The sequence below is a fragment of the Taeniopygia guttata genome, chromosome 1A (genome assembly GCF_048771995.1).
Source record: "Taeniopygia guttata chromosome 1A, bTaeGut7.mat, whole genome shotgun sequence".
Lineage (NCBI taxonomy): Eukaryota > Metazoa > Chordata > Aves > Passeriformes > Estrildidae > Taeniopygia > Taeniopygia guttata.
In genome coordinates this window covers 52,030,518-52,047,112 of record NC_133025.1, presented here as the reverse complement: position 1 = coordinate 52,047,112, position 16,595 = coordinate 52,030,518, and the positions used below count along the sequence as shown (strand labels likewise).

General features: G+C 42.2%; 1 protein-coding gene across 5 annotated transcripts in view; it reads left to right on the top strand.

Annotated features, from left to right (window-relative positions):
- Positions 1-15,746, top strand: part of ABTB3 (ankyrin repeat and BTB domain containing 3) — a 164,477-nt gene extending 148,731 nt beyond the window's left edge. For all 5 annotated transcript variants that reach the window (XM_030263130.4, XM_030263131.4, XM_030263128.4 and 2 more), the window contains 6 exons: positions 2,811-2,916; positions 3,707-3,809; positions 5,569-5,650; positions 6,609-6,677; positions 9,623-9,736; positions 12,189-15,746. In XM_030263130.4, the coding sequence (XP_030118990.4) occupies positions 2,811-2,916; positions 3,707-3,809; positions 5,569-5,650; positions 6,609-6,677; positions 9,623-9,736; positions 12,189-12,398 (684 nt within the window). In that variant the 3' untranslated portion in view covers positions 12,399-15,746. The remainder of the gene's footprint in view (positions 1-2,810; positions 2,917-3,706; positions 3,810-5,568; positions 5,651-6,608; positions 6,678-9,622; positions 9,737-12,188) is intronic.
- The last annotated feature ends 849 nt before the right edge of the window (positions 15,747-16,595 follow it).

The window sequence follows — 16,595 nt, the reverse complement described above, 5'->3', positions numbered from 1 at the left end:
AAAGTATCCCTTTTCTCTCTCCTGTTTCTGCCTGGTTTATTGGTAAAAGTCAGCAGAGGCACTGTGAGGAGCAGATCCAGGGCCACAGCCCTGTGAGCTTGGCTATGTTCTGGGGATGTGGGAAGCAAACTTGGTGTGCTGTAATAGTTTACCAATCCCCTCCCTTGCTTCTGTTTGTTAGCAATGGCTCTAAATATGAGCATGCTTCAGCTTTCTTGCTGAGCACATTTTTTGGCATTTGGATTGCATGAGATGGAAGTATTTAATGTTATCAATAGAAACCAAAAGTCTCCAGCCTCCTCTCTGCCAAATGAGGTCAGTGTTCTGCATTGGAGGTCTGAAGCCACTGTCTGTCTGATGGCACTCTTTCTTTGATGTGTCCATCCTAAGGTCTCTTTTTCTCATTGTTGCATCTCTGTTACATGTCTTGGGGTTTTAAAACATCTCTCATGTGAATGTATCATGTTTTGAGCTAATTAGAGCTTAGTTTACACCATTTTTTTCACAGGCTTATGGGCAAAGTGTTTTTTTAATGGGTTTGTATCTGCATACTACAGAGTTGATGACCCAGAGAGCTGGCAGCCCCTCGCCTGTGTAGGAAGGCTCCCATGGGATTGTCTGCAGACAGGACTGGTCCTTTATGTGGGTTGGACTTACTAATAGGGATCCCCTTCTCCCAATTGGGTGGCTGATTTTGGCCTGTCCTTCCATGGACTTGGTGCAGCTGGATGTCCTGGTCCATGGTGCTGTGGTTTGGTCTGGTGAGTTGGGCTTCCAGCTCCTAACAAGGCACTGCAAAGCCAATACCCAGATTTTCCATCAACACGTTCTCACAGACACCCTGGAAGGAGGAGATTCATTGTCTTCATTGATGCATGTGTGTGTTCTTAAGGAAATATTCTGTAGGCCCAGCTGTGGCTGGGACTGGTGAGTTCATAGAACTCACAGGAAAACCTCAGTGACACAGACAGGACCTGTGCACCCCAGCAGATTGGGGAGGGGGCTGCCAGGAGTATTCTTCCTCAGTGCACTTTGCTTTTATTCATTGCAGATAAAAGTGGGCACTGTTTCTCCTCTCCAGAAGCTTCCCTCTGCTCTAACCATGGAATTTTCCCCATCTTCTGTTGTATTTTCTGACTTCTAGCATCTGCCAGATCCAGCTGGGAGCTGCCCTGCTGGTAATCAGCATCCCCCCGGACGCGCTCCTCCCTGCCTGACTCAATTGGGCCTGGCGCTTCGGCACAGCCCTTCCCAGCAGAGCAGAAATTGCTCTTTCTGCCCTGTCTGTCTAAAGCTTCCCCTCCCAACCCTCCCAGCAGCTGAGTCACTTCCTTCTTTCAAATCTGGCCTTAAATCTTCCTTTTCTCTTTAGCCTGTGATTCACTCCTTTGTGAGGTGCTTTGCAGAGCTCCGACAAGAGGATGCAGAACAGTGAGATGCTCCTGGGGTGGAACGCCCTCCTTGTCTCAGCCATAGCAGTGAGCCCCTCTCTGAGGGCTGGGCCCTGTGCCTGCTAAATGGTGCCTCTCAGTATGAGAGTTTCTCTTATCTTGGAGCTTCTTTCAGTGCTACATCTGACGTAGTAACAGGAGCCAGCTCCTGCCTGCGGCAAGTGCGTGTAATTTCCTTTGACATCAGCATGTGCCTGTGAGGGAACAGCTCTACCCCTTCCCACCCTGTTTGATTAGATTCAGTAAGAGAATCATTACAGCATCTCTGCCACTCCTCCTTGCCACTCGTGGGATTTAAGGAGGACTTCTGAAATGTGCTCAGAGCAAGGAAATTTTTGATTTCTGCTTCTAAAGCCTGGAGATATTTTTAATATAACAAGTACGCTCCTCAAATTTTTATGCTATGATTTTTTTGTTGGCCCTCACCAACTTATTTCCTTGGCCTTTGACCCTCTTATGTCTAAGTGTTTTGCCATTTCACAGTTTCCTGGTGTGGAGAGATTCATCAACCAACAGGGTAGTTAAAAGATGCCATCAGGAATTAGCAGTGTGGCACTTTTTGAACTTGTCTAGACTTGCTCCGGTTATCAGCAAAGTGTGGGATAAAATTTGGCAAAGCTTTTAAATCTTGCTTTCATCTGGGATTTAGGTAGTTAAGCATTAAATACATTTCACTACCCTTGCATCTTAGGCATAAAAATAGTCAAGGTGCTTAGGAAAGCATCCTGTGTGTGCCTTGACCCCAGAGTTGTGGCAGAAAGGGGTAAGGCCAGGGACCAGACCTGGTTCTGTGAGGGTCTGGTGGCTTCCACAGCACAGTGGTGCCCACACTGGTGCTAGAGGTGTAAGAGCACGTTAATAAAACATTTAGGATTAATGAGGGCTGGCTCTGGTGCCTCAGTCACTCTGTTTGTAAGACTGCTGCACTTCAACACTTGTGTAGACTGTGTGGCTGCATCTCTTTATAGCTTGGGTTTTTCTGAGATGTGACCAGTGACCATTTTCTAAAGAGCAAAATAAAAGTCATTTTCCAGTACAGCAAATCTGCAAATAAAATGAACTCATTGTTGAAAAGGAACTTTGTTTTTGCAGAGGGGACTGGGCTATGGAATTTTTAGGCAAAGAAGACTCGTCATCCAAGGAGAAGAGTTCTTCATTTAAAATTATTTGCAGGAGACGTAGCAATCAAGTAAATGAGAACTGCAGTTTCTAACAAATGCTAATAATCGTAAGCTCTTACTTTATTAAAGCTTCAGCAATCACATTTTTCACCTTCAAAACAGGCAGCTGTTCAGAACAACGTAACATATCCTTTGCATACTGATTTTATGTTGTATATATTTGTTTTCTTTTGTGTAGAACGAGGTGATCAGCCAGCAGCTCTCTGTCATTTTCACTCATTGCTATGGACCCTACCCAATTCCAAAGCTCGTGGAAATTAAGCGCAAGCAGACCTCTCGCCTGGGTGAGTGTCACTGCACGATCGCGCCGGCTCTCCAGGGGGATAGAACCCTTCTCTCGGGGAAGGCTGATGCTGGCCGGGTGCTTGAGCGGGCCACAACTCAGAAAAATCTCAGTTTGAAAGACAGAATTAGAGGAAAGAAGGGCCCCAAACTTAACCTGACCTAAAACTCCCACTGACATCAGGAGGGTCATCAGGTGTGCTGGAGTGGGGCCGTAAATCTGCAAATTTGTCTGTGTTGCTGATTAGCTGGGATCCAAGCCTTGGCTCTGGAGCCAGGTGTCTGTCTGGATCTCCAACCACCCTGGCTGGCTGCAGGTGATGCTGCAACAGCACAGCTTTCCCAGCTTGGTCAGCAGAGCCCAGGGTGTTCTCAGGGGACTGAGAGAAGACTCAAACAGTTTTCCAGGACCCTCTTCCCCTTGACAGAGACTTCCTCACACAGGAAGTGGCCTGATAGAGTACAAATGAGCACAGGGCCCCCAGCATCTGCTGAGCTGCAGTTTGCTCTGGGTAGCAGAGCTGGAGGCTGTGCCAGTGTCACACAGTGGGGACAGCTGGCTGTTGTTTCAGCAAAGGTTCTCATGGACTTCAGAGCTTTGAATTCTCTTTTTCTGAACTCAGTGTGGTCTCAGGCTGTCCAAAATAGCTTTATGGGCCCTACTCACTAAAAACAATATCCTTCTATGCTGTTGCTTTCTTTGTCAAAACAGGGGAAAATATTCATTACATTCCTGACCTCTTCCAAATTAAAGTTACTGACTTCTTTGTTTCCTTCTTTTTGTGATTCTAGATCCCCATTTTCTTAACAATAAAGAAATGTCAGATGTCACATTTCTGGTGGAAGGAAGACCATTTTATGCACATCGAGTGTTGCTGTTTACTGCATCACCAAGGTACAATAGATGCAGCTCTGGTTTTTAACAAAAATAGAATTTGATTTTGTGGGGTTTGGGGGGTTTTTTGTTTGTTTTGTTGTTCAAGTTCTTTGAGGGCTAGTGGCCCGATCTTTAAGTTTTTCTTAATCAGAACATCCCCACAGCTTGCTTCTGGTTGATCTTCCAAATATTTAACAAGTGTTCCCATCAATAGATTTTCATCCAGTGAATGATCCATGCTTCTGGCCATATATCTGACTTCATTCCACTGAGGCACACTGGCTTGGTGCTCATTACTGCATCCAGTTCTTGGCAGTACAGGAGTCGTGATGTTTTGATTCTTAATAATTAATCTTGTGAGTGGTTAAATCCTGCCTTGCATCAGTTTCAGCAGTCTCCAGGAAAAGCAAGCTACTATCACACAATTCTTGACATCATTTGACAACTTTAAAATGAAATTAAATAGCTGTGGAACATACCATACTGTATCCAAAGGCAGTATTTATAGGCTGTTTCCTGTGCTCAGAAGGCTGAATGTGAGTTACCCAGCTCAACCCAATCCAAGAGTTGCTCACAAGTGTTATTTGTATGCAGCTGTATAATTCAAGGTGTGCTTTTAAACAAATCATGCTGGTCCTCCATACCAGCTTTTTTTGAGAAGTGGCAAGGACAGAGCTCTGAATTTGGATAATTTAAGTGATACCAGAATTGATGCTAGTCGTGCTGCCAAACCACAGCGCAGAGTAAAGAAATTTGCATAAAGTAACTGCAGTACCTGACCCTGCCTTTAACTAAGAAATGAATATTGGTGTTTAGAGCTTCTTCGTAGGTGTACAAATACATTCCAAACTTCAGCTTTGAGCCTACTAAATTGTGTTCATAATAGAGTTTGGCACTAATGAAAGCAAGTAAATTGTTATCTCTATTTTAATTAACAAGATGCAATCATGATATGGAAAAGGTTACCATCCAGCAAATGCTGGTCTTGGTAGATAAACTGAGCTCTGAACTACTGCTGGAAGGTCACATGAATTGTCAAAGAGAGGAAGTACAAGGGTAGGTGTTTCTGGCAGCACATTTCCCATTTTCACCTTCTGATCAATGGGAATACCTGCTTTTGAGAAGTAAATTGTTACATAGGTATATAGCTCACATAAGTTTGCAATTATTAACTAAAAATATGTGGGTTTTTTGTCCTGAAACTTGTGTCTGAATTTTGGGTTTTGATAATCAGAGAACAGCAGCCTATCCAGTTTTCTCTCCTGCCTCTTCTTACACAATTGTACTGAGCGTGCACAGGAGCATGAAAAGTCTTAATGTCTTTCTTTTAATGTTTTGTTCCAAAACATTTTTTAAACCAGCATAATGGACATAAGCCAATATCTATCACCCTCAAAAAAGGAAAACTTTCAGGTTTTAAGTGTTGCAGATCTTCATAAAAGATCATGCTGCCTTCAAGAAAAAAAAATGTAACTCTGTAAAATGTGTTATTGCAGAATCTGAGTTTTGGATGTACATTTTATTCTATTGTTATATTAGATGTATTTTTCAAAAAAATTCAAATTGAAATCTTACAGAAAGAGGCTTCTTCCTTTTGGTTTGAACTTTATGTTGGTGTCTAAATCTTGATGCTTTTTGGTGACAAATACATTCATTTCAGTATGCTGTTTTTGCAAGAGTCGATGCTGTCATTCCACTGCACTTCTGTACTGTTTTTACTGTATTTTTCCACAGAGATAATTGGGCTGGTATTTCAAGTTTGCTCCTTTTTATTTAGGTTTAAAGCATTGCTGTCTAGCAAGCCCTCATCTGATAGTACTTGTATTGAGATCAACTACGTGAAGTATCCCATCTTTCAGGTACAGTCCTCACGCTGAATTTGAATGGAACTTTTAAGAGGAACACCATGCATGCCCTGTCCAAATTAGTACCTATGTATTTGATAAACCAGAGCAGTGATTTCACAAGCACAGGCTTCATCTCTGTTCAAGCACTGCAGAATGCTATTGATTGCAAATGTGCCCCAGCAGATACAGCACCGTGCATTTCACTGACATGGGTTGTGCACTCAAAGCACTGCCTGTCAGCATAAGGCATTTCTTACTGTAGTTGGCTCTTTCTGTATTTAATGGACAGGTTTGGAAGAGACACACTTCATTCCCTTCCTTAGCAGTGCTCTCCAATCAATTTTGTGCCATGAAAAGGCAGAGCTTGCTCTCTGTACCTGTAGGATGTACATGGATATGCTTCCCTTGCTTTGAGCTGGAGCTCAGGCAGTTCCATGTATTGACTGTTACTGCTGCTCATAATTCCTAGCTGCCCACAATAACCAGGCTCCCTGCAGGGGGATCTCAGCTGGTTTGTATTAAAGTGCAAAGCCTCCTCCACCTCTTTCTTATCTTCTGTGCACGCTCACACCCAGCTGGATGATGGTGGCCTTTGCCAGAGAAGGAATGAGGGAATAACCATTATATATGCTGTGTTTGCCAGAATTAGTGATGTATTTAACAGACTGCTAAATACACTGAAAAGTCCAAATGAGTTAATCAGTTTCCTGCAAACTGTTTGGAGCTCACCAGGAAATCCAGACAATTTGAGGGTGATGGTTGAGACATTAGACTACCTGTAAGAAGGAAACACTGAACTTTGCAGAGAGAGAGAGAATAACCAAGTATATCTTTGAAAACAGGAGGCTTGAGCCATTTTTACCTACAAATCCATGGTGATGTTAGGAGAGCCTTGGGTATTGGCTGCATTGTCCCCTGTTCCTCTATGTCTTCGACTGGTTTTTATAAACACTCCTTTGTTTTATTACAGCTGGTTATGCAGTATCTTTATTATGGAGGTGCAGAGTCACTCCTGATTAAAAATAATGAAATTATGGAGGTAAGAAACATTTTTTAATTGCAGTGGTAGTGATGCTGATTGATCTGTGTAACATTCACCCAAGGGCACGTGGCCATTGGGCAAGACCTGAGACCTGTAAGAGCCAGCAGTGCCTCACCTGGGGTGCCCAGGCTCTCTGCAGTCCTGCAGGACACTGGGAGACTTTGCAAATACCTACTCAGAGGCAAAGCTGGTGTTACCAAAATCTAGAACCAATTTCCAGCAACTTAGTGTTCCATCCTCCCTATCTCAGCAGCATTAAAAACATCCAATTTGGTTCCTCACGTGGGAGAAGTCTTGGGCATGTGCTGGGCTTTAACCATGAGAGAAGTCCACTGGAGACACAGTTCAGTTCAATTTCAAGCACGTGACTCTTAAATTTTATTAATGAAATCATAATCTGCTCCCTGAGATACAGAGACTTCTTTGCCCCTTTCTCACTGGATGTAAAACATCCAGGTGCTGTTGTGGTCTTTTGCAAAAGCCAAGCCAGCTGGAGCTGACTGAACCTTCACACAGCCACAGCCACCAGCCATGCAACCACAACCTTATGGATGTTAAGTAATTCCCTTCCAAATACTGTGTGCCATCATTGTCAGCTATGAGCAACAAAACCACTCCAGTTATACAGAACTAAGATATATTGAGCAAATTCTTGATAGTCATTCTGGGAGTTTTCAGGCAGCCCAAAAGAATGCAGGTCAGTAAATACTAAATTAAGAGCTACTTAAACAGCAGGTAGTCATCAGTGTCTGCCACCACAATCACAGAATATCTCAAGTTGGAAGAGACCCATAAGGATCATCAAGTCCAGCTCCCTGCTCCTTGCAGGACTAAACCACATCACCCAGAGTGTTGTGCAGATGTGCCTTGAACTCTGGCAGGCTTGGTGCCATGAGTGCTTCCCTGGGGAGCCTGCTCAGTGACTGACCACCCTCTCAGTGGAGAACCTGTTCCCTATGGCCAGTCTGCACTTGCCCTGGTGCAGCTACTTTCCTTTTCTTCGTGTCCTGTTGCTGTTCCTGTATTATTCTGTCCCTATAACTCTACAGTCTGGCAGCCAGAGGATGGAACTGCTCAGGACTGAAATTACCCCTCCCTAGTGCAGGCAGTGGATTTTTAAGTAAGCATACCCACATTGGCTTCCTGAGCTGTATAGGAAAAGTTCCCTAATTCTCTGTTTCACTCAAAGTTTTGAAAGACTTCTTGAATTTCTAACCCTTTCTGAAATAGGGAATTTTAGACTAGGCAGTGCAATGGCTTTATAGAGATGTGTGTTTTATCACCTAGGCTGTTAAAAAACTTGTGCTGCATTTCAGCTGGCAGCTTGCTCTACTTTTGTGACATCTCAAAACTTCTGAGACTCCAGAATGTAGGACTGATTGATTGATCTCTTGATAACAGATCTGGCCATGGTTCCTCACAGTTTAAAGTAATTACAAACTAGCACATGACTGCTTGAGCCACAGAGGCAGCTGGAATAGAATTTGGCTTTATCTATCAAAACTGCATTTAGTAACTTGCCTTATTACAAATATGATAACAAGAAGCTCCAGAAATACTCCACAGAAATCTTCGCTGCAATTCATAATTAGGGCCAGCTGGCTGCTATCACATCAGCTCTGCAGATTTCCAGCACTTGGATTTATTTATGGGATTAAAGTAGATCTTGAGCAGACTGCATACGAGAAGTCAGAATAATGTCGTGGAAGTTTCAGGGTTTTGTTTGTTCCCCAGTGCAGCATGAGAGCCCCTTTGGGATGCACAGGTTAGCTTTTTGTTATGAGTCACAAATAATAAGGGCTATGTAAAAGCCTGAATACTTGAATAAGTGCTATTTAAATACGTGAACAGCTTTGCCTAAGGTCTGGCTGGGTTACAGAAAGGTGTCAAGCAATGAAGAACTCCAACCTGCTTTTTAAGGCAGAGCAGAGAGCCAGAGACAATGGCCTACCATGGAAAGACAGAAAATTAAATTACTTCTCTGTAAAAGGACAGAAAAAAGGCAATAGAGGAAGTATTAACACTGCTGAAATTGGTTGGAGAACTCAAAGTTCAAGCTATTTTCACCCCACAGGCATGCAGAGATGCCAAAGCAGTGCCAGGGTAGGCAGTGTAGCCACATGGGAGATGCAGGGCCAAAGAGGGAGGTCAGTGCTGGTGTCAGAAGAGCTGGTAGAGCAGTGACAGACACATGACACTCACATGGATGCTGGCTAGGCATTGCCTCACAAAGCTGGTTCCCACCTCTGTGCACTTGTTCCTTGGAGTAATGTGGACCCCAGACAGTGTTTCAGTGTTCCTGGCCTGGACATCCCCTGACAGCTGCTCACAAGCTAGGACAAGGAGCATATGGAGATCTGATTCCGTTCTCTTGAGCCTGCTGGGGTGGCAGATTTGAGGTTATTGCCTCTCTTGATTCAGACTGCCCAGGATGATCATCACCATTTGGTTTTAATTCCTCTGTACTCTTGATGTACTCTTGTACCTTTCTGATGACTTCCTCACATCCAGGCCAGGTGCTCTGTTTCAATAAGATCTTGGGGAACAGTTGAACCTGAACTTTGGCTTTTGGGGGTGTATTTGCAGGTCTTTTATTGCAGTCGTGTTTGCAAAGTGACAAAAGTGACAAAATATTCTTCAATATTCTTCTGCTGTTTCCTTTTTCTCCTTGTCCCATTCTAAAATCAGCATGTGGACCTGAGTAGCCTTTGGTGTTCTCTCTGTGTATAGATTCTCATTGTGTGATTTAGAAGGGACTGCAGAGGGTTAAAACAACCAAGCAATCTTCTCATTCTGACTTTTTGTCAGTACTTTCATGCTAACTGAAGAAGGAGCAAGAAAAAAAATATAATGAAACAGTAAAGAAGCAAGCTCTGATTCTGTATCACTCAGCAGTTTTTGACTATTTTTTCCCATGCCTTTTGTTTTTTTTTCTTTTTTAGCTTCTCTCTGCTGCTAAATTTTTCCAGCTTGAAGCTTTACAACGACACTGTGAGATCATTTGTGCAAAAAGCATTAATACAGAAAACTGTGTGGATATTTATAATCATGCCAAGGTAAAAATAACTGCATATGCTTGCATGTTGTGTGTCTGCTGTCATTCCTGTAGGCCAGTTTTGTAATAAGTAGTTATATATATGTATGTGTGTGTGTGTGTGTGTATCTCATATCCTTGGTACATTTGTTGCACGCTTAAGATTTGTCATTCATTTACTGTGACTGGCTGATTAATAGGTACCTGGTATAGTGACAATCCAAAATTAGGTAGTCCAAGTCCAAGGTGGCAGCTTCTCAACCCCTTCCCTGAGCAGGTCAAACTCAGTTTGAGTGTACCAATATATGGGAGATCTGTCCCTTATTCATGACAACACAAACTGCTGAGCTGATTCTACAGGAATCACTAAATGAAGTAGGCATCTCTGCTTTCACCTTCCAAGATACTTTTTCCATTTCCATTATCTGTTTCTTCCTGCCTGAAGCCCAGTGGGGTGATACACTCAATGCTGGTGACACCTTGTCAATACATAAAAATGCCACATTGTGGAAGTGCAATGGCTCAGAACCCTGCAAGGATGGTAATGAGAATTTTATGTCTTGGAGAGTATCTTATTGGAATCAAATTATATACTTAGCTTGTGAGGTTGCCTAAGTCATTAGACACAAAAACATGGCATATCTTGTCCTAGAAAACCTATTTTCACACATTGGTGGAGGTAGTTACTACATTGATTGGTTTCAGTTTTTTCCCTCCTCTTGGAGTAGTTAGATTTTCACTTGGAAGATGGAAATAGTGCACAAATAAGTGCAGTGAAATATTCTTCAAGCATTTCTTAAGAGATTTTTTTCTCTAACTTGCATGGTCTATACAAAAGATAAAACTGATGCATTGTAACATGGAGGTTTGATTGAACAGAGTAATCCTGCAGATTGCTCCAAACCCCTGCAGATCTGACCTTCATTCCCATCATCAGGTATTTCCTACAGAGAACAGTAATGCTGGGTCTTCGTGTACAGATAACATGCAATCAATGTTTGAAATAGCACAAGGCACAAAGATCTACCTATAAAAAAAAGCAATGAGGCGTATCTGTAGGTCCATTTAATGTAAGAGGAAAAATATTACAGTGCAGGAATCGTTTGAAAAATATTTGATTTGTCTCGTAGCTCATGTGTGAACTTCTCAATTTGTATTGCTGTCAGTAAAAACAATAATTTTGCTTTGAAATCATGTTTTCTTTGAATTGTGAAATGGGGCTGTTATTTACATCCTGATTGAAGAAAATTCTTACATGCTGGGACTTAACAAACCCAGTAGCTAAATCCACTGGTGTGCCTGTAAGAGCCCCAACCTGCAAGTTATTTGGGCCTGCACCTCCCAATGGAAGACATGGAAATGGGGTACCTGGGTGGGTTTTACAGCCAGAGTCATGTTGGCACTGCTGTGGGTAGGGCACTGCAGCAATAGCCAGCCTGCCTGTGCCTGAATCTTTGACTTCTGGAATTATTTGGGTTGGAGGACCCTTAAAGATCATCTAGTTAGAACCATAGTAATGGACACCTTTCTTGATCTTGCTGCTTTGCAAGCTCATCTGCACCTGCAGGACCTCCGTGACCTTTCTAGAGGGGGAGGTGTGAGCACGTTGGCCCAGAGATGAGTGGAGCACACACAGCCTTTGTCATCCAGGATTGAGAGACAAATAGAGTTTGGTGGATGATCCCTTGCAGGGCCAGGAGTTGGACTCAGTGATCCTTGTGGGTCCCTTCCAACTCAGCATTTTCTGTGATTCTGTAATGTGGATTTGGTCATATTTACAAATAAATGCTGACTGGAGAGTACTGGTATCATTAATATCCCTATGGGCATTTCATTCTTAAAACTGCAATCACAGAACTGTAGAATACCAGCTTGGGAGGATCATCTGGTCCAACCTTTCTTTGCAAAAATACAGTCTAGACAAGATGGCCCAGCACCCTGCCCAGCTGGATCCTAAAGTGTCCAATGCTGGGAAATCCACTTCTGCCCTGGGAGATTTTTTCCAATGGTTGATTATTTCCATTTCTCCTCAGAGCATGAAATTTTGCACGACAGCTTTCTGCAGTCATATGTCCCATCCTTGCTAAGGATGGCATTCTTGAAACGTGGTCTGTAATGTTTTCCCAAACCTGTAGTTTTAGGGTGTAACTTCTAGCATGAAGTCATGGGTCTGGTAGACTCTGTGGTAAAACTTCCATCAGTTTCCAAGGGAGAAAAGTTTCAGCCTGTGGAATTTTGTTTCCCCAACAGACAGGGTCTTTTAACATGGAATTGTTATGAGTATCATCAACATAATACACTGTTTTATTAACTCCTTCCTCTCCATGCATTTATACCTGTAAGTAAGCACATTTTAGACTGTGCCTGTCTAAAAGGCTTAGATTGTGTATTTGTTTGTGTGCAACTCTATGCACTGTATTTGCTGCCTGGGTTTTATCAGAATGCTTATCTTTCTCTAATTTCACTTCTTGTAGTTCCTCGGTGTCACAGAACTATCTGCCTATTGTGAAGGCTACTTTCTAAAAAACATGATGGTCCTCATTGAAAATGAAGCTTTCAAACAGTTGTTGTATGACAAAAATGGAGAAACATCTGGTCAGAGTGTACTAGAGGACTTACAGAGGACGTTGGCCACAAGGATTCAGTCAATTCATTTGTCTTCTTCAAAGGGCTCCGTTGTGTAAAGCTGAGGAAGATGGTAACCCTCTAATCAAAGACCCTGCAAGTTAAGTCTGCTGTTGCAGTTCCTCCAGCCTGTTGCAGTTGGTGAAATGACTACAAAAAAAGAAAATGTAAAAAATTCTACGTCGCATCCAAACAGTTCTGTTCCGGCCAAAGGTGCTGCGATGGGGCTGTGTCCCCACCTGGATTAGAGAATACAGAAAGTTCCTCCTGCTTTTGAGCAAGCTGGGTACCAGGGTGTCTGGTGAATTGCCCTTGTACTTATATTCTAATCACGAGCCTGTTCTTGGAGCTTGATGCCAACAAAAACCAGAACTCACATCAGTGAACAGCAGAAGTCCCTGCCTGAAGGGTAGTGCTGGGGAACACCTGAATTGACCAATTAATCATTTAAGTCAGATTTGTTCCAGTGTTACACAGTTAAGAACTATATCTATCCCAGAGTCCATTATCTCGTGCATTTAAGAAATGTAAGAACTGATATTGCTGTCCAGCAAAGATCAGCTGTATTTAGAGAGTGGGTAAGACTGTTACAGTTGAGGAAATATACTGGCAGATTTTTAGGGGTGGGAACTTTTTAAACTGTTCATAAAAAATAATGGGGTGGCCTTGTAGTTTAAAACCTATTTCTTAAGCTTAAAATTTCATTTTCAACAGAGCTGTGTTTGAGAATCTATGTAACATGTTTTGGTTTTTTAAATGGTAAAATGTACATTGTGTAAACACACATATGATCAAGTTTTGCTTGTATTCTTTCCTAGGGTGGTATAATCTTGCCTAAAAGGCTATGGTTACACCAAAGAGGCACATTACCCCACCTGTCTCTAGTACAGTAGTTGCAGGGGGGGCAGGAGAACTGCATGCTACTTGTGATTTGGGGTTGAAATCAATGACAAACTCAACAAACATGCATTTGCATGGTAACTGTACCTGTGAAATGTTCCGTCCGTGCTTCGTTTCGCCTAGACAAATGCAATGTTACTTCTTGTCAAACTTCATTTGTGAAATTAGCTTATTTTTTATCTGGTGTGACTGGCTGCAATATGATACCCCTTGGAGCTCCTTCTCGAGATGCTGATTGCTGTTTGTTGCAGTGAAGAAATAACAACAGATCTTTACTTTAGTGATGTGTGGATATTTTGCTACTGGCCAGAGATTGTGTCTGAGTTAGACTTTTTAAAATGATAATTAAATATGTACTGTAGAATGATTTCTCACTGTATCCTGAGAATGTATAGGTAATCTACAAATGCAGGGCTTGGGTGGGGTGGGGTGGGGGGGTGATTTAAATGGCAAGTGTCAGCTTTGTTTATTTTGCAGCATAATGTTATCAAGACAAAACTGCTATTTGCCACTACATTCCAGATGCCCTCTCTGAAAACCACAGTAAGAAGCAAGCAAAGATGTTTCCTTCTCCATGGCAAAGTGACGTTAATCTATTTCTTTTCTAGTGTGCCATTCTACGAAATTTAGAAGTTTGCATGTTAAACTTTTTCTTTTGTTGAAGCATCTGCATCAGGTGCCCTTCCATGTTCCAGCTTTTGATGTGCTCAGAGAACATAATTTTGGCTTCAGCTGTCAACATAGTAGAAAGCTGTTTCATGACTCTGAGGTGTAAATCCTCCTTTCTGCTTGATCTTCTAAAGCCTCTACTGTTTCTGCAACAAATGACAAAATGCCTAAACTGCTACTAATGTTGCAGAGACACAGCATGTCAGTCAATTAGATCTTGTTTTCTGCATAGTATGTGTTCACACAAGATGTTGTCTGGAACTTGTAAGTAATGGCTACTTCTGAGTGAATGTTGTGATCACAGAAGCAAGACCATAGTCAATACAACAGCAACACACAGGGGTTCTTGTTGCTTGGTGTGCCTTCTCATCCATGGAAACCCATCCTTCTATGACAAAAATAATTAGATAAGAGCAGGCCTCACCCTGCAGCCTCGTGTTTAAAATAGCAAAGTTTTTCAAACAATAATCATTATATTAAATGGGAAGGAAACACTTCCCATTTAATAATGGTAACTCCAAGCTAGTCAGTCTCCTGAGTTGAGAGTGACTGTGGTAAAGTTCACGAGGTTTCTTTCAGCAATAAAGGGCTTTATAGGGCCTTTGGTGGGTGTACCTGCGGTGGTCACTGTGTTTGGGCACCCTGAGCTGTTACAGGAAGGGACTGCAGCTAAGGATTTATACAGGATAACTTTTGCCCTTGGAAATGCTGGTAATCCAAACATCACAGATGTATAGCTGAAGGAAACCTTAAGAAAAAAGAGTCATAACTTTCAATTCTTTTTTGACCAGTGGTCCCCAGGATTTTTGCCAGCAGAAAAGCCAGCCAGTGTAAACCTGGAATTCATTTCTCCTGGAAGCAGCCAGCAAACCTTTGTGGATCCACAAACCAGAGTTTGGAAATGGTGATTTTAGTCTGCCTCTCCTGATGTGAGGCTGGGTGAGGTCCAGCTGAACTATGCCAGACAATGTGCAGCTTGCAGGCTCTTCAGGAATCCAGTCACAGGGATCCATGATCTTCACCACTCTCATAATCAGGAAATTTTCCAAAGAGACTTCAGATTTTCTTCATTGCAAATCAAGGCACTTTTCCTTTGAGTCCTGATTTACAGGAAAAACAGATGATCTTATGAGATCTTTTTAGAAAGTTATTCAATGTATGAAAGGAATTCTTCTCTTTGCATCACTAGTATAGTCTTTCCTAGTTCCTTTGTTAGTGTTTTCTGATCTTTGTTGTCATTCCCCTCATGGCTTCCTGTTTTTCCCAAATTTCCATACTTCAGCAGGAGTTTTGTACGTTAACAAGCAAAGCACAGAAACTGTTGCTGTGGTTTATGTAAAGCATATCAGAAAATATATCCCCTGATATTTTCTGCAAGAATATCCCATGGCTGGCTTTGATCCAGTCTGTCTTATAATTCCTGAGGGATTCACTGCTGCCTTCCCAGGAGTTCCATCTTTATTTATGCATTTGTTTACTACACCTTTCGAAGTATAGCCCTTTCAATTTCTCCTTATTAAATTTGTTCTGCTCTAATCAGGGCAATTTCCCCACTTCATCAAGATCAATTGCAATTCTGATAGTGTCTTCTAGCCTGTTTCATAATCTCCAACCTTTATTATATGTGGCTTCATGCATGGATTCTTCATTCCATTAATCTGGGGCTGGGGGGAAGGGCTCTTGTCAATTTAATATAAAAAGCAATGTGAGTGTCAGTGGGTGCCCATGAATACCATCCCTATCACATAAGGCTCTTTCCAACAGAGCATTTTATTAGCATTTTTTTTCAGACATGGTGTTATCATCTTAGAAAATAAAAAGCTTTCTCTTCTTTGGTCTTTGTATGAGTTGCATTAATTTACAAATTTTGAGGCCAAATATTGCCTCCAGTCTTGGTAAAATGGAAAAAAGACAACATCCTTAGAGAAACTTAGGATTTTCTTTTTTTAATCATAATTTTCCAGCCTTTAATGAGTGAAGTTGCCTTTCCATCTGTCATTTTTACTAATCCAGTGCTGTAATATTTGGGAACTTACAGACATCCTGTCCCTGCCTCTTGACAGGTATTTCCTTATATCCCTACATGGTTCTCCCTTAGTTTCCAGAATTTCCTCACATTCCCACTTTGAATTCCTCACATTCCCACTTTGCTTCACGTGCTGCCAGTTTCCACACTTCCCAGTTTTTTTACTCTAGAGCCCTGCTGGATTCCTTCCCAAGCCCAGAAGTGGTATCTGTTTTGTCCTGAATAGTTGATTTTCCAATAATTGGCTCAAGAGCTGGGAAGAGAAAAGGATGGGGAATGTAGGAGGGCAAAGGTTTTGGACATCACAGGGGAAGGCTGGCATTCTTTTCATTACAAATTTCAGCACTGTCTCTGATTTTCCCCTGATCTATTCCTCAGGTCTGCTGTCCTCTAAACACAGCTGGTGGCCAGATGCTCTGTGTTCTGGAACAGGGCCAGCTTTCTAATGGCTAAGACTATTTTTTCCCCAGCTAAAACTTCTGCCTGCTTGGTTTCAGCTCCAGAGTAGATTAGTAAAGAATGGCTATTAAAGACAGAGGAAACATCTTTAAAAAGGTGTGAAGGTTTAGTAGCCAGGCTCCTATTGGTACTAATGAGAGCTGCTTGCTCAATTCTGCATATGCTGCTTTAGATACTGAGCCTTTTTGCACTGAATATCCAC